The sequence below is a fragment of the Coregonus clupeaformis genome, chromosome 14 (genome assembly GCF_020615455.1).
Source record: "Coregonus clupeaformis isolate EN_2021a chromosome 14, ASM2061545v1, whole genome shotgun sequence".
Taxonomy (NCBI): Eukaryota; Metazoa; Chordata; class Actinopteri; order Salmoniformes; family Salmonidae; genus Coregonus; species Coregonus clupeaformis.
Window position 1 is genome coordinate 43,756,438 of NC_059205.1, and position 23,265 is coordinate 43,779,702.

Genomic DNA, 23,265 nt, shown 5'->3' on the forward strand with positions numbered 1-23,265 from the left:
CTTTGCTGCAGGTGGGACTGGTGCACTTCACAAAATGGCATCATGAGGAAGGACAATTATGTGGATATATTGAAGCAACATCTCAAGACATCAGTCAGGAAGTTAAAGCTTGGTCGCAAATGGGTCTTCTAAATGGACAATGACACCAAGCATACTTCCAAAGTTGTGGCAAAATGGCTTAAGGACAACAAAGTCAAGGTATTGGAGTGGCCATCACAAAGCCCTGACCTCAAACCTATAGAACATTTGTGGGCAGAACTGAAAAAGCGTGTGCGAGCAAGGAGGCCTACAAACCTGACTCAGTTACACCAGCTCTGTCAGGAGGAATGGGCCAAAATTCACCCAACTTATTGTGGGAAGCTTGTGGAAGGCTACCCGAAACGTTTGACCCAAGATAAACAATTTAAAGGCAATGCTACCAAATACTAATTGAGTGTATGTAAACTTCTGACCCACTGGGAATGTGATGAAATAAATAAAAGCTGAAATAAATAATTATATTATTCTAACATTTCACATTCTTAAAATAAAGTGGTGATCCTAACTGATCTAAAACAGGGAATTTTTACTAGGATTAAATATCAGGAATTGTGAAAAACTGAGTTTAAATGTATTTGGCTAAGGTGTATGTAAACTTCCGACTTCAACTGTAGCTAGCTAGACATCTGACTGAAAAATCAGCAACTATTTACCAGGTATTTTTTGTTAGGGGGATGTCTGCTGACACGGCAGAGTTTCCCATAGGACAGAGTGGTGAGTGAATTTGCTGCTAACAAGGCATATCCGGGGGAGTAGGCTAACATAACGAGCATACATGAATCATTCAATTAGAACTCAGATCAAGAAGCCTTCTGAGCGTTGATCAACGCTGGGAACGCAATAATAAACGCGTAAATGATAATAAAAATGTGAGTAAATGCTATTTCACAAATACAAAGGTACGTAAACGATGTTTACCCTCCACTACATCCCTGGTTGGGTCTGGCAAAACCCATTCATAAACGTCAATATCCTGAAAGGCAGGTTTGAATCTACATTTGCCTGGCATTTTAGCTATCGATGTGACGTATGGCAGCGACTAATCAGTCAGTTCTGTACCTGCCTGGCTGAGTGGCAGTGTGGGTGGAATGAGAGAGCTCGCCTGGTAACCAGAGTGCGAAAACTCGGTAGTCTGCCTTGAAACTAATCTAAGACAGGGAATTTTTACTAGGATTAAATGTCAGGAATTGTGAAAAACTGAGTATGTATTTGGCTAAGGTGTATGTAAACTTCCGACTTCAACTGTATATTCCTATTCATTGAACAAGTAAACTTTTAGTACAATAGGTGCGTGTGTGCGTGTTTGCGTGTGTGTGTGTGTGTGCGTGTGTGCGCGTTTTGTGCAGTTTAGTGCAGATGTATTGGAGGAGCTGTTTAATCTCACTCAATCCTACAGGGTTCTCCTGTCCTCTGAGGACCTTTATGTCTCTCTCTCTCTCTCTCTCTTTATGTCTCTCTGTCTCTCTTTATGTCTCTCTCTCTCTGTCTCTCTCTGTCTCTCTCTCTGTCTCTCTCTGTCTCTCTCTGTCTCTCTCTCTTTATCTCTCTCTCTCTCTGTCTCTCTCTATGTCTCTCTCTGTCTCTTTATGTCTCTCTCTATGTCTCTCTCTCTCTATGTCTCTCTCTCTCTCTGTCTCTCTCTCTGTCTCTCTCTCTGTCTCTCTCTCTGTCTCTCTCTATGTCTCTCTCTCTGTCTCTCTCTATGTCTCTCTCTCTGTCTCTCTCTATGTCTCTCTCTGATCTCTCTTTATGTCTCTCTCTGTTCTCTCTTTATGTCTCTCTCTGTTCTCTCTTTATGTCTCTCTCTGTTCTCTCTCTCTCACTCTCTCTCTCTCTCTCTTTTTCTGTTGAAAAACATTTTAAAACGTTTTCCATTACGTGCTGTAATAAACACAACCCTCATAACACATTTCAATTAACTTCCTGCTGTCACGCCCTGGCTCTGGGGACTCTTAAATGTTGAGCCAGGGTGTGTAGTTTCTATGTTTAGTTTTCTATGTTTGAGTTTCTAGATCGTGTAGATCTATGTTGGCCAGGGTGGTTCCCAATCAGAGGCAGCTGTAGTTCGTTGTCTCTGATTGGGGTCCATACTTAGGCAGCTGTTTGGCACCAGTCTGTGTGGGATCTTGTTCCGTATAGGTGTGTATTTAGTCTACCTTGGACTTCACGTATCGTTTGTTTGTTGTTTTGTTCGTGTTCAGTACGTTAATAAATATGTACGCTTATCACGCTGCGCCTTGGTCTGTCTCATCCGTAAACGATCGTGACAGAAGATCCCACCAAATGAGGACCAAGCAGCGTGCCCAGGAAGAGAGAATAGCGATGTCTCAGGTGGGCAAATGGTGGTCATGGGAGGAGATATTCGCGGGGAAAGGGCCATCGGCGAAGGTAAATGCCCAGGCAGGAGAGGAGAAACGGCGCCAACCGTGCCGACGACGGACACCCGAGAGGCAACCCCAATAATTTTTTTTGGGGGGGCACACGGCGTGGACGACGGGGCAGCAGGAGGCAGCGACAGGTCGAATCTGCAGGTTAGGAGAGGAGGCCACCAGGTTACGGGGGCTATTGGTCCAGAGGGAGCAGGAGTTAATAGGTCAGAGGGAGGAGCTACAGGAGGCGATAAGGGAGAAGGAGAGTGTAGAGGCACGGCGAGAGGAGCTGGTTAGGCAGCAGAAGGAGCGGGGGTTTATAAGGGAACCCAGTCCCGCTCCTCGCACCAAGCAAGTGGTGTGTGTCACCAGTCCGGTCCGGCCCGTTCCTGATCCCCGCACTAAGCCAGTGGTACGTGTTCCCAGTACGGCCCGACCCATTCCTGCTTCCTGCACAAGGCCAGTGGTGTGTGTTCCCAGTACAGTCCGGCCCGTTCCTGCTCCCCGCACCAAGCCAGTGGTGCGGGTTCCCAGTCCGGCCCGGCCCGTTCCTGCTCCCCGCACCAAGCCAGTGGTGCGTGTTCCCAGTCCGGCCCGGCCCGTTCCTGCTCCCCGCACCAAGCCAGTGGTGCGCGTCGTCAGCCCGGTCCGGCCTGTTCCAGTCCCTCGCGCCAAGCCAGTGGTGCGCGTCGACAGCTCGGTCCGGCCTGTTCCTGCCCCTCGCACCAAGCCAGTGGTGCGCATCGACAGCCCGGTCCGGCCTGTTCCTGCCCCTCGCACCAAGCCAGTGGTGCGCGAGTCGACAGCCCGGTCCGGCCTGTTCCTGCCCCTCGCACCAAGCCAGTGGTGCGCGTCGCCAGCCCGGTCCGGCCTGTTCCTGCTCCTCGCACCAAGCCAGTGGTGCGCGTCGCCAGTCCGGTACGGCCCGTTCCTGCTCCCCGCACCAAGCCAGTGGTGCGTGTCGTCAGCCCGGTCCGGCCCGTTCCTGCTCCCCGCAGCAAGCCAGTGGTGCGCGTCGTCAGCCCGGTCCGGCCCGTTCCTGCTCCCCGCACCAAGCCAGTGGTGCGCGTCGTCAGCCCGGTCCGGCCCGTTCCTGCTCCCCGCACCAAGCCAGTGGTGCGTGTGTCCAGTCCGGCACGGCCCGTGCCTGTTCCACCGGCACCGGTCAGCTGCTCCACTCCGGAGCCAGAGCAATCCACTCCACCGGGGTCCGGTCCAACTCCAGTCAGCGGATCCACTCCGGAGCCAGAGCAATCCGCTCCACCGGTGCCCAGTCCAGCTCCGGCCAGCGGCTCCAGTCCGGAGCCTGTACAGTTCGTTCCACCGTCATCGGGTCCAGGTCCAGTCAGCGGTGCCAGACCAGACCAGGGGCGCAACAAGGAGGTGGAGAGAAGGTGGTGGTTACGCCCGGAGCCGGATCCGCCTCCGAGGCGGAATGCCCACCCGGCCCCTACCCTGTGATGTTTATGGGGCGTGGTCGGAGTCCGCACCTTTGGGGGGGTACTGTCACGCCCTGGCTCTGGGGACTCTTAAATGTTGAGCCAGGGTGTGTAGTTTCTATGTTTAGTTTTCTATGTTTGAATTTCTAGATCGTGTAGATCTATGTTGGCCAGGGTGGTTCCCAATCAGAGGCAGCTGTAGTTCGTTGTCTCTGATTGGGGCCCATACTTAGGCAGCCGTTTGGCACCAGTCTGTGTGGGATCTTGTTCCGTATAGGTATGTATTTAGTCTACCTTGGACTTCACGTATCGTTTGTTTGTTGTTTTGTTCGTGTTCAGTACGTTAATTAATATGTACGCTTATCACGCTGCGCCTTGGTCCGTCTCATCCGTAAACGATCGTGACACCTGCATTGACTAAGGTCAAATAGAACTGAACACAACCCTGTTAGGGACATGAATGCTGTATAAGCTCGGGGTCTATATAGGTCCCTATTAAAGCACTTGAGAGCAAGGACATCCTGGTCCTTTAGACCAAATGGCAACTTTTCTCCAAGTTTTTCACTTCTATACCCTTAAGTCCCCTGTAACTTTGACCACATCAATATTTCACACAAGTGACAAACTTACAAAAGGCTTTGGGCCATATGCCAAATGAAAAGAAGGGAAAGAGGAAAGGATGCAAATGGAAGACAAACAAACAACAAAGGGTTTTATAGCGGCAGACGGTTTGTGCGGTGAAGCCATAGACATTAAAAGCAGTAGGTAGTGATAGCGCTGACGTCATCCACGTATTCCTATGGAAAACTCCTTTTTATTTTTATTTTATTTCACCTTTATTTAACCAGGTAAGCCAGTTGAGAACAGGTTCTCATTTACAACTGCGACCTGGCCAAGATAAAGCATAGTAGTGCAATAACAAAAAAAAACAACAACACAGAGTTACATATGGGGTAAAAAAACATAAAGTCAGAAATACAACAGAAAATATATATACAGTGTGTGCAAATGTAGCAAGTTATGGAGGTAAGGCAGTAAATAGGCTATAGTGCAGAATAATTACAATAGTATTAACACTGGAATGCTAGATGTGCAAGAGATTATGTGCAAATAGAGATACTGGGGTGCAAAAAGAGCAAAATAAATAACAATATAGGGATGAGGTAGTTGGGTGGGCTAATTTCAGATGGGCTGTGTACAGGTGCAGTGATCGGTAAGGTGCTCTGACAACTGATGCTTAAAGTTATTGAGGGAGATAAGAGTCTCCAGCTTCAGAGATTTTTGCAATTGCGTTCCAGTCATTGGCAGCAGAGAACTGGAAGGAATGGCGGCCAAAGGAGGTGTTGGCTTTGGGAATGACCAGTGAGATATACCTGCTGGAGCGCAGACTACGGGTGGGTGCTGCTATGGTGACCAATGAGCTAAGATAAGGCGGGGATTTGCCTAGCAGTGATTTATAGATGGCCTGGAGCCAGTGGGTTTGACGACGAACATGTAGTGAGGACCAGCCAACAAGAGCGTACAGGTCACAGTGGTGGGTAGTGTATGGGGCTTTGGAGACAAAACGGATGGCACTGTGATAGACTACATCCAATTTGCTGAGTAGAGTGTTGGAGGCTATTTTGTAAATGACATCGCCGAAGTCAAGGATCGGTAGGATAGTCAGTTTTACGAGGGCATGTTTGGCAGCATGAGTGAAGGAGGCTTTGTTGCGAAATAGGAAGCCGATTCTAGATTTAACTTTGGATTGGAGATTCTTTATGTGAGTCTGGAAGTTGAGTTTACAGTCTAACCAGACACCTAGGTATTTGTAGTTGTCCACATACTCTAGGTCAGACCCGTCAGAGTGGTGATTCTAGCCGGGTGGGCGGGTGCCAGCAGCGTTCGATTGAAAAGCATGCATTTAGTTTTACTAGTGTTTAAGAGCAGTTGGAGGCTACTGAAGGATTGTTGTATGGCATTGAAGCTCGTTTGGAGGTTTGTTAACACAGTGTCCAATGAAGGGCCAGATGTATACAAAATGGTGTCGTCTGCGTAGAGGTGGATCTGAGAGTCACCAGCAGCAAGAGCGACATCATTGATATACACGGAGAAAAGTGTCGGCCCAAGAATTGAACCCTGTGGCACCCCCATAGAGACTGCCATAGGTCCAGACAACAGGCGCATTGAATTTGCGCCTGTTGGCGCATTGAATTTGAAGCGTGCCATATTGCTGATTGGGGCTGAATGGCACCAAAATATCGCTAAGGATCATGGTGAAAGTGGCCGTAACTAGCAAAGGATCACGTGCGTTGTTTAGTGCACTCCATAGTGCGGATAGAGTGTTCACACCAGTCCAAACGGACCGAACTAAGGGGGTAAATGCAGTGTCCATTCTCCTATATTCACCCCAACTCTACTCTCTTTCAAACTACATCTACCCTATTGGCTGATATACAGAAAAAATTGTTATTCGACTGTCCCCATAGGAGAATCCTTTTTGGTTCCAGGTAGAACCCTTTAGGGTTCAATGTAGAACCCTCTGTGTAAAGGGTTCTACATGGACCCTAAATGGGTTTTACCTGGAACCAAAAGGGTTCTACCTGGAACCATAAAGGGTTCTTCAAAGGGTTATCCTACGGGGGCAGCCGAAGAACCCTTTTAGGTTCTAGATAGCACCTTTTTTTCTAAGAGTGTAGCCCAATAATACCGATGGGCCACGTGAGAACCTCAGGTATTTTAACCTATTTCTTAAGCAATTTTGCGCATTTTGATATTGACTAGGGTGGCAAAATTGCTGGGACTGGGGCTGCAAAGCCAGCGGTGTCACATACACCTAAAATAACATTGCGGGACTGCGGTTGGGTTCGGGACCAGTTTTTGCGGGACTGCGGTTGGGTTCGGGACCAGTTTTTGCGGGAGCGGGTGGGAGTCGGACAAGAAGTCGGCGGGAGCGGGCGGGCCAGGTATGGAAAGCAGCAAGAGCGGGCGGGAGCGGGATGAAGAAATCAGTCCTACGCAGAACTCTACATGGACGTACTCACCCTTACACACATTGATGTACCCATACACACACAAACAACCCTCTCAGTCTCAACATACATTGTGTGACACGTAAGGCAGTGTGCCCAACATACAACCACATACAACCACTTTTGAATCACAAATCCCCCCACTCTCTCTACTCCTCAGGGCATTGCACTCTCCAATCACCAATCTTTTCTCCCTTGACACGCCACACACACAACCTCTCACCATTAACCACTGAAAGCCTTTCACATCTTTAACCACTGAGCATTCAGCCTCTTTACACAACCACACACACACACACACACACACACACACACAAACTCACACAGACACACACATACACACCACAAATACTGTGTGACACACCACTCATTACGCCAACACTCTGCCTGTCCTTCCTTAGAGCCTCTGGGTCCCTCAGGGAAAATACTTTATGAAAACATAAGTGAATAGATAGATAGATAGATAGATAGATAGATAGATAGATAGATAGATAGATAGATAGATAGATAGATAGATAGATAGATAGATAGATAGATAGATAGATAGATAGATAGATAGATAGATAGATAGATAGATAGATAGATAGATAGATAGATAGATAGATAGATAGATAGATAGATAGATAGATAGATAGATAGATAGATAGATAAAGTCATGGCCCGCTGAGCATCAACAAATCTATTCTGTCCTCCATAAGGTCACACAAGTGAGTGAATACACACAACTATTACAGTGCCTTCAGAAAGTATTGAGACCCCTTGACTTTTTCCACATTTTGTTAGGTTACAGCCTTATTCTAAAATTGATTTAAATGTTTTTCCCCCCTCATCAATCTACACACAATACCCCATAATGACAAAACAAAAACAGGTTTTTAGAAATTGTTGCTTATTTGTTAAAAATTAAAAATGGAAATATCACATTTACATAAGTATTCAGACCCATTACTCAGTACTTTGTTGAAGCACCTTTGGCAGCGATTACAGCCTCGAGTCTTCTTGGGTATGACGCTACAAGCTTGGCACACCTGTATTTGGGGAGTTTATCCCATTCTTCTCTGCAGATCCTCTCAAGCTCTGTCAGGTTGGACGCGGAGCGTTGCTGCACAGCTATTTTCAGGTCTCTCCAGAGATGTTCAATCGGGTTCAAGTCTGGACTCTGGCTGGGAAACTCAAGGACAATCAGAGACTTGTCACGAAGCCACTCCTGCGTTGTCTTGGCTGTGTGCTTAGAATTGTTGTCTTGTTGGAAGGTGAACCTTCGCCCCAGTCTGACGTCCTGGGCGCTCTGGAGCAGGTTTTCATCAAGGATCTCTCTGTACTATGCTCCGTTCATCTTTGCCTCGATCCTGACTAGTCTCCCAGTCCCTGCCGCTGAAAAACATCCCCACAGCATGATGCTGCCACCACTATGCTTCACCGTAGGGATGGTGCCAGGTTTCCTACAGATGACGCTTGGCATTCAGGACAAAGAGTTCAATCTTGGTTTCATCAGACCAGAGAATCTTGTTTCTCATGGTCTGAGTGTCCTTTAGGTGCCTTTTGGCAAACTCCAAGCAGGCTGTCATGTGCCTTTTACTGAGGAGTGGCTTCTGTCTGGTCACTCATTTACACTTACATTTTAGTCATTTAGCAGACGCTCTTATCCAGAGCGACTTACAGTTAGTGAGTGCATACATTTGTTATTGTTTTTTTTCTACCATAAAGGCCTGAATGGTGGAGTGCTGCTGAGATGGTTGTCCTTCTGGAAGGTTCTACCATCTCCACAGAGGAACTCTAGAGCTCTGTCAGAGTGACCATCGGGTTCTTGGTCACCTCCCTGTCCAAGGCCCTTCTCCCCCGATTGCTCAGTTTGGCCGGGCAGCCAGCTCTAGGAAGAGTCTTGGTGGTTCCAAACGTCTTCCATTTAAAAATTATGGAGGCCACTGTGTTCTTGGGGACCTTCAATGCTGCAGACATTTTTTGGTACCCTTCCCCCAGATCTGTGCCTCGACAGCTCCTGTCTCGGAGCTCTACAGACAGTTCCTTCGACCTCATGGCTTGGTTTTTGCTCGACATGCACTGTCAACTGTGGGACCTTATATAGACAGGTGTGTGCCTTTCCAAATCATGTCCAATCAATTGAATTTACCACGAGTGGACTCCAATCAAATTGTAGAAACATCTCAAGGATGATCAATGGAAACAGGATGCACCTGAGCTCCATTTCGAGTCTCATAGCAAAGGGTCTGAATACTTATGTAAATAAGGTATTTCTGGTTTTTATTTTTAATAACAATTTCTAAAAACCTGTTTTCGCTTTGTCATTATGGGGTATTGTTTGTAGATTGCTGAGGATTTTTATCTATTTAATCCATTTTAGAATAAGGCTGTAACGTAACAAAATTTGTCAAGGGATCTGAATACTTTCCGTAGTCTAATATAGCTGTAGAAAGAAGTAGAAAGAAGAAGAGAAAGAAGGTAAATGTATGTCTGTAGTGTCAGCTCAAACCCCAGGGTTAACACAATTAACAGCATGTCCTCCAGCACCTTCCCCAGCACCTCTCTGGAGGCCAGGTAATTGGTGCACCCCGCAATAGGGGGAAAACATCACAAAGGAAGGACAGGAAGAATGAGGTGATTCATTTGCAAGAGGAGGAGGTCGATGGCGATGTAATTCACGGGACGTCGGCAGAATAACATTTTCCTTATTCCCTCAGCCTTCACCCACCGCGCTGGCCTCGCTCCGTGATTGCCTTGGTGTTCACCTCGTAACCGGCGGAGGGAGGTCAGTGAGTGAAAGGCGCTGCGTGGCAGTGTGGAGTCTTGGCAGCATGCATAGCTTAATTAGAGGAAGGCATGAGAGACCCAAGGACCCCGACTCTCTGCCAAACGTCTCCGCAACTTCTCCACTGTGGATAGAGAACATTCCCAGAACGTTCCCCCAGGACAGTCAGGACGCAGCTAGTGCTCAGACACGGTAAGGTCAAGGGGAACGCTTGAAGAGACTGTTGTGTGACTCTGGTGTGTTTATGGATGGAGTGCAAATAGCTGTTTATGTGTACGTGCTATGTGGCAGGGCTCTGGTGTCATAGAGGGCCTATCTCAATGGGAATACCTGGGTTGAGTAACGGTTAAGCACACAAACAGTTGCTGTGAAAGCAACGTGGTATTGCACCATCCCTTTTTTGAAAGGAGTCCATAATAAAGCCAAAATTGATCTATATTTTGAATCCCTTTACAGTATGAAACCCTTCAGATGCATCATCTAATATTCAAGAGGTCTTGTACATGAAACAGACAAACATCAAAAGCACCAAACATAATCTATAGTCCAATTCTAACCTTTAACCCCTTCTGAACCTCTGTAGCATCAACAAGATTGACAGCTGACAACAGAAGGTGGTCTTGTATTTGTTATTTCTTTGTTGTTCAGGAAGACACCTTTAGCAGGGCTTAACCACAGGGGTCACAGAGTCCATGTCAGTCTGCCTTTCTAGTTGCCAATTAACTTCCCAAACCAACCAATAGGAGGTCACGTCACCTCTACAAACCCTGTGACACTTTCCGTTCACACCTGAGACTCAGACACATTCAAGCACGCACAAGCACAGTCACGCATGTGCACGCATGTTCGCACATACACGCAAACTCACACACACACACACACACACACACACACACACACACACACACACACACACACGTGTGTGGTTGAGTTCTAATATAATCATATTTTGATGAGGGAGCATCTGCTCTCTACATAAAAGAAAGACGTGGGTTTGTATTGTTGTTGTCTTGTCCTTGATTTCTCAAAGATTACCTCCTATGTTTAGATACATAAGAACTAAATTTAGTCTCCTATATTTGTACTACCTTGATAGCCAATGTTTAGATGCCTTACAACCTTTATTTTTAGAACATCTTAGAGTTTTTAGTCGTAAATGACTCATATACAGTGGAGATATATTTTATTTCCTCATGCACAGTGTGTGCATATAAATTATTTTCCAAACGTTGCCCTCAGGCCGTTTCGTCAAAGCAGCGATTCATTTTACTACATCCTTTAAAACAACTGACCTCACTAAAGAACAGACCCTGGTGTACTGCACCAGGCAGACTGTATTCCCTCCATACTGTCAGGAGTAACCGAATAATAAACCACTACAAATAACTAATTAGCAGTTGTTTCAAATGAAAGTCAACGCAGGGCACACACACGCACACAGCAAGCCCTAATAACCTTGCACTGCATTCAGATACGAGAGTGTGAGTGTGTTGTGAATTACATCGAAAACAGAGGGGGGAGGAGAGGCAGTTAGCTACACTAGCCATAGCGTCTAATAATTACAGATCTGTACCTCTGTGGTGTTAATTAGGGGCCCAAACCCTTCCATGGTGACCCAGGAATAATGGATGATGAGCGGGGGAAGGGGACAGGGCGACCAGGGACAGATCCTGAGGAGTGAGGAGGGACGGCGCTCTAGCTGTCGGTTTGAGGGGCTGAGATGCTCTTCGGTTTGCCTGCATCCCACGCATCCCAATGACAGAGGGGAGAGAGGGGTTCTTCCCCAGAGTCTCTGCACTAATGAAGATGTGACAGTCCTAGTCCATGACTAGCGGAAAGAGGGAGGAGAAGGAGGTGAGAAGGCTTGTGGAAAGTAAAAGAGAAGAGATAGAGGTGGAGGAGGTAAGGGAGCGAGTGATGGAAGAAATGGCGAGGAAGACTGAAAGGAAACGCATGAGAGATGGCCTGACAGAAGTGTTGTAGTTCTTCTGACATACCAGTTACCTCTATTTTATTCAAGTAGTCCTAGACACACACACAACTACAAGCACAACTACAAACACAACTACAAACACAACTACACTCACAACAAAAGGGCCATGACTAAGTGTGTCTAAAAACATACCAATGAATCAACTGCTTCCTCTATCATAATACGCCGAAAGCAGGTATGTTGTTTGTTGACATTATGTAATCATTGGAGGAGACACGTCACAGTGGAGACACACTGCATAAACACCAATCCCAGAACCCTTCCTGTTCTATGTCGCTCGTCTTCAGACAGTCGTGTTGCTATAAACCAACCTATCCATTTCAAAACATAAAGGTGAAAAAACAAAAAAAAATTGTGGGGGTCAGAGAGTAGGACTCACCAGAGAGCTGGTGTAAGAGGGGTCAGAGGTATCGTCCTGGAGGTAGCGCGAAAGTCCGAAGTCGGACACCTTGCAGACCAGGTTACTGTTGACCAGGATGTTGCGGGCAGCCAGGTCTCTATGGACGTAATTCATCTCAGAGAGGTACTTCATGCCCGCTGAGATGCCCCTCATCATGCCCACCAGCTGGATCACGGTAAACTGACCGTCGTTTTGCTGCAGGAGAGATTGAGAGAGGTAAAAAGGGATTGTTAGTGTCATGAAATGAAAATTGTCATCTACAGGCCTATCTGCAGGCCTTTCAGCTGAGATGTCGACAATAAACAAGCAATATTGTCACGATCGTCGAACACAGAGGACCAAGGCGCAGCGTGGAATGCGAACATACTTTTATTTTTAATGATCACACAAACAAAACAACAAAACGATACGTGACGTCCTTGGCAATAGACACTAACCAAACACGGAACAAGATCCCACAAACACGGTGGAAAAACAGGCTACCTAAGTATGGTTCCCAATCAGAGACAACAAGCAACAGCTGATTCGCGTTGCCTCTGATTGAGAACCACACCGGCCAACATAGAAACAAATTAACTAGATAAACAACCTAGCACATAAAACACATAGAAACAACCCACCCTGGCTCAACATAACAGAGTCCCAGAGCCAGGGCGTGACAGTACCCCCCCCCCCCCAAAGGCGCGGACTGCGACCGCGCCAAACATAAACCGAACAGGGGAGGGCCGGGTGGGCATTCCTCCTCGGAGGCGGTTCCGGCTCCGGGCTTGACCCCCACCCTCCAACAAACCCCCCATAGCGCCCCTGGTCCGGTCTGGCCCTGCTGGCTGGATCTGGACTGGACATCGGTGGAGCGGATCGCTCAGGCTCCGATGTGGAGCAGCTAACCGGTACCTAACCAGGTACGACGCGCACCACAGGCTTGGTGCGGGGATCAGGGACGGGCCGAACCGGGCTGACGAAGCGCACCACTGGCTTGGTGCGGGGAGCAGGAACAGGCCGGACTGGGCTGGCGACGCGCACCACTTGGTGCGAGGGGCAGGAACAGGCCGGACCGGGCTGGCGACGCGCACCACAGGCTTGGTGCGAGGGGCAGGAACATGCTGGACCGGGCTGGCGACGCGCACCACAGGCTCGGTGTGAGGGACAGGAACAAGCCGGACCGTACTGGGGACACACACCACTGGCCCTACGCGGGGTTCAGGAACGGGCCGGACCGGACTGGCAACACACCCCAGTACCTCTCGCCGTGCCTCTACATTCTCCTTCCCCCTGGTGACCAGTGACTCCCGTAACCTGGCGGCCTCCTTTGCCAACCCGCTGAACCACTCTATCCCGGCCTCCCGTCGTCCACGGCGTGAGCCCCCCCCTAAAAAATGTCTGGGCGTCTCTCCTCCCCGTGGGCCAGGCCTCCATGGCTCTCGCCAGACTCTCGCTCCTCTGCTCCAAAGTCCAACCTCTCTCCTCCTCCCGTGGCTTGACCCAGTCGAGGTTGATATCCTTTAGAGCCCTCTCTGGCGTTGGCTCCTAGACACGCTGCTTGGTCCAGTTATGGTGGGATCTTCTGTCACGATCGCCGAACACAGAGGACCAAGGCGCAGCGTGGAATGCGAACATACTTTTATTTTTTATGATCACACGAACAAAACAACAAAACGATACGTGACGTCCTTGGCAATAGACACTAACCAAACACGGAACAAGATCCCACAAACACTGTGGAAAAACAGGCTACCTAAGTATGGTTCCCAATCAGAGACAACAAGCAACAGCTGATTTACGTTGCCTCTGATTGAGAACCACACCGGCCAACATAGAAACAAATGAACTAGATAAACAACCTAGCACACAAAACACATAGAAACAACCCACCCTGGCTCAACATAACAGAGTCCCAGAGCCAGGGCGTGACAAATATTCTACACTATTTCACAGTATTAGGCATTGAGATGTATAGACCTACACAGTTCTATTTGATTGCATAGCTCTATTTGATTGAAATGCAATTGATTTAAAAACCGCAACAACATGACACTAACACAAGCACATTTTACTATGCAACAGATTTTGTGTGAGTGTCAGATTGTATAAAGGCCATGCCTAGCCAACATTGTTCTGTGTTGCAAATTCCTTCCACGTCTTCTGGGATCTCGTTCCCAGATTAGAAAAGCCTACAGCCACATCCGTGTCACCACAGTCAGTAAGTAAGGGCACACTTTTGTACAAGATCTGCCGTCACACCTACAGTACGTACAATGTTCCATACACACAGGGTGTGACAAACAGCCTAACCTGCTGCCTATCTATCTCTGTGCGACCCACTTCTCCAACACAGCAAACTAGTTATTTCGGAGTCTGTGACAGAATCTTCAAGCCTTATACTTAAAGTGATTTGCTCTTTTGATTTTTACTTTTACGATACACTCTTAGAAAAAAGGTGCTATCTAGAACCTAAAAGGGTTCTTCGGCTGTCCTCATAGGATAACTCTTTGAAGAACCCTTTTTGGTTCCAGGTAGAACCCTTTTGGGTTCAATGTAGAACCATTTCCACAGAGGTTTCTACATGGAACCCAAAAGGGTTCTACCTGGAACCAAAAAGGCTTCTCCTATGGGGACAGCCGAAGAACCCTTTTGGAACCCTTTTTTCTAATAGTGTATCACACTATCGACACAGTCCCAGACAGCCCTTGTATTGCATATCATCTCCTATTTTACATCAAAAGGAGGGGGGCAGAATACATTTTGATTCCCAAATTGGATTATTCAAACACGATCCTATCAAAACGAGTTGCTAGAGGATATTTCTAGTGAAAATTGTACATCGTACATCACTGTTGGTAACACTCACACATGGAGGAGCTCTCTCTCTCTCCCCCCAACTCCTTCCTAGTTCCTCCCTGTATCTCCAATGCTCAGAGGAGCTTTGACACACACTAACAAATAAGAGGGTAGGGTAAGATCGATGGGAACATAAGACGGAGGTGGCGGCTAGCAAAGCCAACTTCAAAGGGTCCCTTTAAACCAGCATTAGAACAAAGTAGAGCGTAAAACCAATCCATGAGATGACGGGAGGGAGGGAATGAAGAAGGGAAGGAGAGAAAAAAATATGGGTTGAATATTGATTAAGCTGTACACTCGCTCGTTCCGTCCCAGCTACAAAAGAGCGAGGGGATAGTCCATTAAGAGCTTGGGGCATGAATGGAGAAATTAAACGAGGACATAAATTGGCTATTTCAGGAAGTCTTTGATGAGGAGAGAATGGAATTGCGTTTGGTACATTTTCAAATCTACACTGACTGTGATCTATAAGCCTAAGCCCTATTGCAGGCTGAGAAATGTACAGTACATTGCCATGGGTCATGAACTGCTGTTAGGTGTCCTTGTATGTTTATTGCAATCACAAATTGTCCTTTGGGTGGTGAACCATTGTTGATACACACGGGAACTGTTGAGTGTCAAAAATTCAGCAGCGTTGCAGTTCTTGACACAAACCAGTGCGCTTGGCATCTACTACCATACCCCGTTCAAAGGCACTTACATTTTTTGTCTTGCCCATTCACCCTCTGAATGGCACACATACAAAATCCATGTCTCAATTGTCTCAAGGCTTAAAAATTCTTCTTTAACCTGTCTCCTCCCCTTCATCTACACTGATTGAAGTGGATTTAACAAGTGATCAATAAGGAACCATAGCTTTCACCTGGATTCACCTGGTCAGTCTATGTAATGGAAAGAGCAGGTGTTCTTCATGTTTTGCATACTCAGTGTATATCAACATACTGTATAATACATATTATGTGAATAGCAAAAACATTTAAATAAACTATTACCACAGTATAACATTTACTATAATAAACTATAAAAAAGAGGTGGTAAGCAGTGTTTATAAATTATTAATAAGACATAGCGGAGTGAACACCATCCATATTCCTTGTCTTATATTCATAAAGTGTTTTAGATTAGGAGTGCTGATCTAGGATCAGTTTAGCCTTTTAAATCATATTGAATAAGATTATATGGGACAGGGGGTCCAGCTGATCCTAGAGCAGCTCTCCTACTCTAAGACACTTGATACACACATGTTCTATAACTCACCCTCAGGAAGGAATCAAGGGCCCCGTTCTCCATAAACTCTGTGACGATCATGACTGGCCGACTCTTGGTGACCACGCCCTCCAGTCTGATGATGTTGGGGTGGTCGAACTGTCCCATGATTGACGCCTCGGACAGGAAGTCCCGCCTCTGCTTCTCCACGTATCCTGCCTTCAGGGTCTTGATGGCCACGTAGATCTCCCTCTTGCCTGGCAGCTTCAGGCGTCCCTTGTACACCTCACCAAACTCACCTGGGGGAGAGAGAGGTATAGTGTGTGGTTATAGCGCTAGATCAACAGTCTAGAGAGATCAAGTCAATATTAGACCTTGAGATTTCAGTAAATATGAATCCATTCGATCACGCTAGTGCAATATAATCTGGCTCGAGAGGGACCAGGGACCCTATATGACCAGGGACCCTACACAACATGTATGTTGGACCAGAGTTAACAAGCAGAACATATTTAGACCTTTGTGTTTTCAATAATCTAACGTAATTGTCTCATTTGAGATCAACATTGGGGCTATCTTGTTGAACAGTAGCTCAGAATCTGGGAAGGGCATTCATAAGTAGAAACTAAAAGAATAATACAACAAATTCACAGTAAATATCTACTATTTCCATTCCTTGATTAGTCATCATTCTCCAGGCATCCCGCGGAGATCTCACACCACCGAATAAACAAAAAACTGAAATCTGTAATTAGCAAACCCCCATTCCTCTATCATTCCCCTCATCCCACTCCTCCATCTCCTCCCCTATCCCCTATCCTTCCTCGTTTCCTATAATAATAATAATAATATGCCATTTAGCAGACGCTTTTATCCAAAGCGACTTACAGTCATACGTGCATACATTTTTGTGTATGGGTGGTCCCGGGGATCGAACCCACTACCTTGGCGTTACAAGCGCCGTGCTCTACCAGCTGAGCTACAGAGGACCACTCCTATCATGCAGTGTGTCTCAGCCAGACCACGAGAGGCTACTCCAGTCCTTGTCTCATTAGCCTGCTGTTATTTTAGTCCCTGTATGAATCAACACAAATCAGCATGTCCCCATACAGTCAACAAGGTCTGGCCTGGCCCATCGAGGGAGGACATGTCCCCAGATAGAGAGAGGAAGGGAGTTAGAAAGGGAGAGGTGGGGGGGAGAGAGAAAAATAGAGATAGAGAGATACACAAAGAGAAAAATAGAAAAAGAAAGAGAGAGAGAGAAGAGAGAGAGAGAGAGAGAGAGAGAGAGAGAGAGAGAGAGAGAGAGAGAGAGCACAAACAAACGCACACATCCATCCACATTTACCTGCGCCAATGACTTCTTCGATCTTGACGGTGGAGACGTCAATCTCCTTGGCGAACTCACGGACAGCCTCGTTGGGGTCCTCATAAGTGAAGGGGTCGATGTATATCTTCATCCCCGGAGAGCCTGAGAAGTGGGTCGGGCAGCCCAGTGGGGAGGGGCAGTTAGACATGTCGGCTCTCAGGGAGAGCTCTAGAACCAATCAGAGTGGATATGAACAATCAGGAAGAGCGTTGAATTGTTGGTGTTTTTGGTGGTGAAATGGGCTGTGGGTGGACATTGAATTCATATGTCCATGTAGTATGTACAGTGCCTTGCAAATGTATACATCCCCCTTGGCGTTTTTCCTATTATGTTGCATTACAACCTGTAATTGAAATAGATTTTTGTTTGGATTACATGTAATGGACATACACAAAATAGTCCAAATTGGTGAAGTGAAATGAAAAAAAATGACTTGTTTCAAAATATTCTAAAAAAATAAATAATGGAAAAGTGGTGCGTGCATATGTATTCACCCCCTTTGCTATGAAGCCCCTAAATAAGATCTGGTGCAACCAATTACCTTCAGAAGTCACATAATTAGTTAAATAAAGTCCACCTGTCACATGATCTGTCACATGATCTCAGTATATATACACGTGTTCTGAAAGGCCCCAGAGTCTGCAACACCACTAAGCAAGGGGAACCACCAAGCAAGCGGCACCATGAAGACCAAGGAGCTCTCCAAACAGGTCAGGGACAAAGTTGTGGAGAAGTAGAGATCAGGGTTGGGTTATATAAAAATACCAAACACTTTGAACATCCCACAGAGCACCATTAAATCCATTATTAAAAAATGAAAAGAATATGGCACCACAACAAACCTGCCAAGAGAGGGCCGCCCACCAAAACTCACAGACCAGGCAAGGAGGGCATTAATCAGAGGCAACAGACCAAAGATAACCCTGAAGGAGCTGCAAAGCTCCACAGCGGAGATTGGAGTATCTGTCCATAGGACCACTTTAAGCCGTACACTCCACAAAGCTGGGCTTTACGGAAGAGTGGCCAGAAAAAAGCCATTGCTTAAAGAAAAAAATATCAAACACGTTTGGTGTTCGCCAAAAGGCATGTGGGAGACTCCCCAAACATATGGAAGAAGGTACTCTGGTCAGAGCTTTTTGGCCATCAAGGAAAATGCTATGTCTGGCGCAAACCCAACACCTCTCATTACCCCGTGAACACCATCCCCACAGTGAAGCATGGTGGTGGCAGCATCATGCTGTAGGGATGTTTTCATCAGCAGGGACTGGAAACTGGTCAGAATTGAAGGAATGATGGATGGCGCTAAATACAGGGAAATTCTTGAGGGAAACCTGTTTCAGTCTTCCAGAAATTTGAGACTGGGACGGAGGTTCACCTTCCAGCAGGACAATGACCCTAAACATAATGCTAAAGAAACACTCAAGTGGTTTAAGGGGAAACATTTAAATGTCTTGGATTGGCCTAGTCAAAGCCCAGACCTCAATCCAATTGAGAATCTGTGGTGTGACATAAAGATTGCTGTACACCAGCGGAACTCATCCAACTTGAAGGAGCTGGAGCAGTTTTTGCCTCGAAGAATGGGCAAAAATCCCAGTGGCTAGAAGTGCCAAGTTTATAGAGACATACCCCAAGAGACTTGCAGCTGTAATTGCTGCAAAAGGTGGCTCTACAAAGTATTGATTTTGGGGGGGGGTGAATAGTTATGCACGCTCAAGTTGTCTGTTTTTTTGTCTTATTTCTTGTTTGTTTCACAAGAAAAAGTGGTAGGCATATTGTGTAAATCAAATGAGGCAAACCCCAAAAAAATCCATTTTAATTCCAGGTTGTAAGGCAACAAAATAGGAAAAATGCCAAGGGCGGTGAATACTTTCGCAAGCCACTGTATGTAACAGCATAGTGCAATGAAAAATGTAGCTGTGCTGTAATACAACCCCTCAAAAGGTTTCCATCAGGGGTTGGAACCGGTTCAGGGAACAGAACCAAAAACCTGAAAATATTTTTTCAAGGAACAGAAACGGAACCAGGAATGAAAGTGATCCATACTGTTCCGGAACAGAACCATTATTTTAAAAGCATGGGAACCGGTTAATAATGTTATTTTACGTTCAAGGCATTCTAAAAACGCAACAAAGTGCCTATGCAAAGCCCTTCACTCTGTCACTAAGAAACATATTCCAGTGTTATTTCAGTCGCATCTTGTGCCATAGGCTACACTTGTATGTCCATCACGCATGTAAACAACTAGCTTGCCTGCTCTATCCGCACTGATTGGTGAAGTAATTGAATGAGCAAAATGTAAAAAACAGTTGATTTCACAGGTTAAAAAAGGAACAGAAAGGAACAATATAAACTGGTAAAAAGTTTTGGTTTGAACCGGTTCAGAACTTTATTTTGCTGGTCGGAACAGTGGAACGAAACGAAAAAATTGTGGTTCTGTTCAGAACTAAACTAATAACAATAATTTTGGTTCCAACCCCTGGTTTCCAGGAATCTGTCTTTGGGTGGAGGCGAACAAGCAAGCCTGTGTGAATGGATTAGAATTATAGTAATGTACACAAGTCTATTTGGGCTCCTGCTTTCTCCCAGGAACAAGCACTCCTCCACAGCAGACACTAATAAAATAGTGTTTTGATTAATCCGTTTTATTCAACAGTAAACATTGAGAGCCAGGAGAAAGAGAGAGAGAGTGATAACAAGAATGTGAGAGAGGGAGACAGAGAGAGAGAGAGAGAGAGAGAGAGAGAGAGAGAGAGAGAGAAACAGTTTTTTTCTCTTCCTCTCTACCCTGTGATCGCAGAGGAACCAATTTCCCCACCGTCTCTCCCCATAGGAGCTCATAAACTAATAAAACCGCTTCGCTAACCAACAGCTCTAAACGCCAGCGACAGATAGGTGAGTACAGTTCACTGTCTGGGGATGTCTGGGAATGGAGGAACACTTGTTTCTGAGGCAGATGAGATGGCTTGTGGGTAGTCAAAATCGTATTCAACACATGCAATGACAACGTAGAATATATGCCTAAAATCACAACCTATCCACTATATCATGCAGTACATTTGACTAGAGCCGCATAGGGCAGCCACGAACTAGAGATCTGGTCAAAAGTGGTGCACGATATAGGGAATAGGGTGGCATATGATATGCACCTATAGACAGATCCAAACATACATCCCATTACTTCAGAGAGCGGATTCTTTCAATAACATTGATTAGCACTCTCAGACTGGTTTTGCAATATGGCACCAGAATTTAAATAAACCTGTCGTCTCCTCATGAACCTCATTCAACTACATGACAATCAGCAGCAAGGTGAGCAGAGTCAAGTGGCGGAGGGCTGAGAGGGGGATAGGAGGGATAGGATCTCTAGTCAAGGAGGGGATCAAGGAACCTTGTACCTTACATATAGCTCTCGACTGAAAGCTCTGTCTAGCTAGCACACTAATTACCTTGAAGCCTGTCTCTGTGGATGTAATTGCTGATTAGAGACTCCATTGAGACTGGATTACAGATAATCCATGACAGGGTTTGGAGTTCTGCATTCTATAATGACATTCTAGACGTGTGTGCATGTGTGTGACTGAAATGCAGCTCAGGAATCTCTGGCCTGGGAAACACACAAGCAAATAGGTATGCACGCACACATTTATATATATGCAAACGTATGCACACACACACACACACAAACTTGCATCCATTGCCTTTTTCCATATTCCACAGACCCCTGCCCACTTTCATGTATAATTTAAATAGCAAACAGTTTATCAGTTGTTTGCGCGGGCCAAAGCACTTCCAAACCGCCGGGTCTATTTTTACCCAGCTATAAAACAACAAAATCCCTTGGGAGAGGAAGAGGGGGGAGAGAGGGAGGGATAGAGAGAGAGAAGAACCACTCTAACCAACAGCTCAAGGCACATATTTGGCCCTAAAGTACACACACCTAAACTAATCTACTTTATAGATCCATAATGTACGCATATACACTCATACACGCCTACGGGCAAAACATATAAACTAATATTCTGTCTCACGTTCTCCTCATTGCGAGTTAAGTTAACTAGCCAGCGTTTGATGTGAGAAAATCATTTATCAGACACACACTGCAATTTATTAAGGCAGAAATCAAAGAGAGAAAAATACAAACGTTCTGCAATCTGGATCGTCAATGAAAATCTAAATCCATCAAGCACGCAATTAGATTCTTAGTGAAATATATGGACGTTTGTGAAGGATCTGTTTTTTCCGGGTTGTTTTTCCAATGACAGACATTTCTGTCAGAAGAGTCTGAGCCCTTGTCACCCAGTAACTATGTGAGATAGTGAGCATACAGTTGGCTGTCTGTCTATTCATGCACAGACCAGATGCTGGGCACAAACAACAGCAGCTGAAACAATTCATTTCTGGATAAGTGAAACGTGTGTGAGTGTGTGTGTGAGTGGTGTGTGTGTGTGTGTGTGTGTGTCTGTGTGTGTGTTTGTGTATGTGTGTGTGTGTGTGTGTGTGTGTGTGTGTGTGTGTGTGTGTGTGTGTGTGTGTGTGTGTGTGTGTGTGTGTGTGTGTGTGTGTGTGTGTGTGTGTGTGTGTGTGTGACATATGGACATTTCTGGATACATGCGTATGGCTGAATGTGGGCATTTACTAAATATGTATTGCGTGGGAGTGTGTGAATGTCAGTGAACGGGTGTTGATAAATGGTAACAGATGCTGCGTGCATGTGTACATGTTCCTGCATTTGTGTGTGTGTGTGTGTGTCATAGGCCTACATATATGGAGGCAAGCAGATGTGTGTAGATCCATTAGTGTAAGTGTGTGAGTGTGTGTGTGATGCCTGTGGAAAAGTGTGGGTGTGTGTAATATTTATGGATGGCTGTTGATGTGTGTGTGACTATTTTCATGTCATCTGACCATAACAAATGGAAGCATATGCAGAAAAGTATCTCATACCTACTGTAAAATATGGTGGTGGATCTTTGATGTTATGGGGCTACTTTGCTTCCACTGGTCCTGGGGCCCTTGTTATGTTCAACGGCATCATGAACTTTACCAAGTACCAGGATACTTTAGCCAAAAACATGGTTACCTCTACCAGGAGGCTGAAACTTGGCCGCAAGTGGATCTTCCAGCAAGACAATAACTCCTAACACATCAAAATCCACAAATAAGTGGTTAATTGACCACAAAATTAACATATTGCAATGGCTATCTCAGTCTTCGAACTCCATTGAAAACCTGTGGTTTGAATTAGAGAACGACCGTTAATCGGCCAAGCTGATATATCGGGCCGATATTGGCCATTTCAAGTCTATCGGTTATCGTCCCTTCTCTATCGCCTTCCCTTTCCATAGCAAAACTGCTGCTATGCCAGCCACCGCTCACCGCCTGAGCCACGAGCACTGCACAATGCTGAGGAATGTCTAGCTTGGAAAATCAGCAGCAAGCTAGCTCATTCTCCAACAGAAAGGTGCTGTATTGAGAAATATTAGTTGCAAATATTAGTTTAGTTCATTCACTAATAATAAGGCTTGTGTCGACGTGCCAGGACATGCATGCAATAAGCAAGCTAGCTATGTGGCCTGTTAGCAAATATTACAATAACTATATAACCTTTTCATCTGTGATGTTAGCTAGCTAGCTATATTAGCTACTATGCTAGCTAGCTGGCTAGATAAACATGGTGCTAAAATATCAGATAGGAGCTAATAGCCAACGTAGCTAGCTAACGTTAGCTGGTTATCATTTTGAACATGCACCATTTTCAGCAACGAAACATCTGACTTGTGGTGTAACGTTAGCTATTTACTGATGTGCCGATCTGACCAGCCGCAATCGTATCCGTA

At 46.0% G+C, this 23,265-nt stretch overlaps 1 protein-coding gene across 3 annotated transcripts in view; it reads right to left on the minus strand.

Moving 5' to 3' along the window:
• Nucleotides 1-23,265, minus strand: part of LOC121580862 (ephrin type-B receptor 1) — a 345,283-nt gene that overhangs the window by 34,899 nt on the left and 287,119 nt on the right. For 2 of the 3 annotated variants that reach the window (XM_041895973.2, XM_041895970.1), the window contains 3 exons: nucleotides 17,411-17,599; nucleotides 16,114-16,361; nucleotides 11,998-12,213 (listed from right to left, as the gene is read on the minus strand). In XM_041895973.2, the coding sequence (XP_041751907.1) occupies nucleotides 11,998-12,213; nucleotides 16,114-16,361; nucleotides 17,411-17,599 (653 nt within the window). The remainder of the gene's footprint in view (nucleotides 1-11,997; nucleotides 12,214-16,113; nucleotides 16,362-17,410; nucleotides 17,600-23,265) is intronic. The other variant, XM_041895971.1, reaches the window with a different exon arrangement.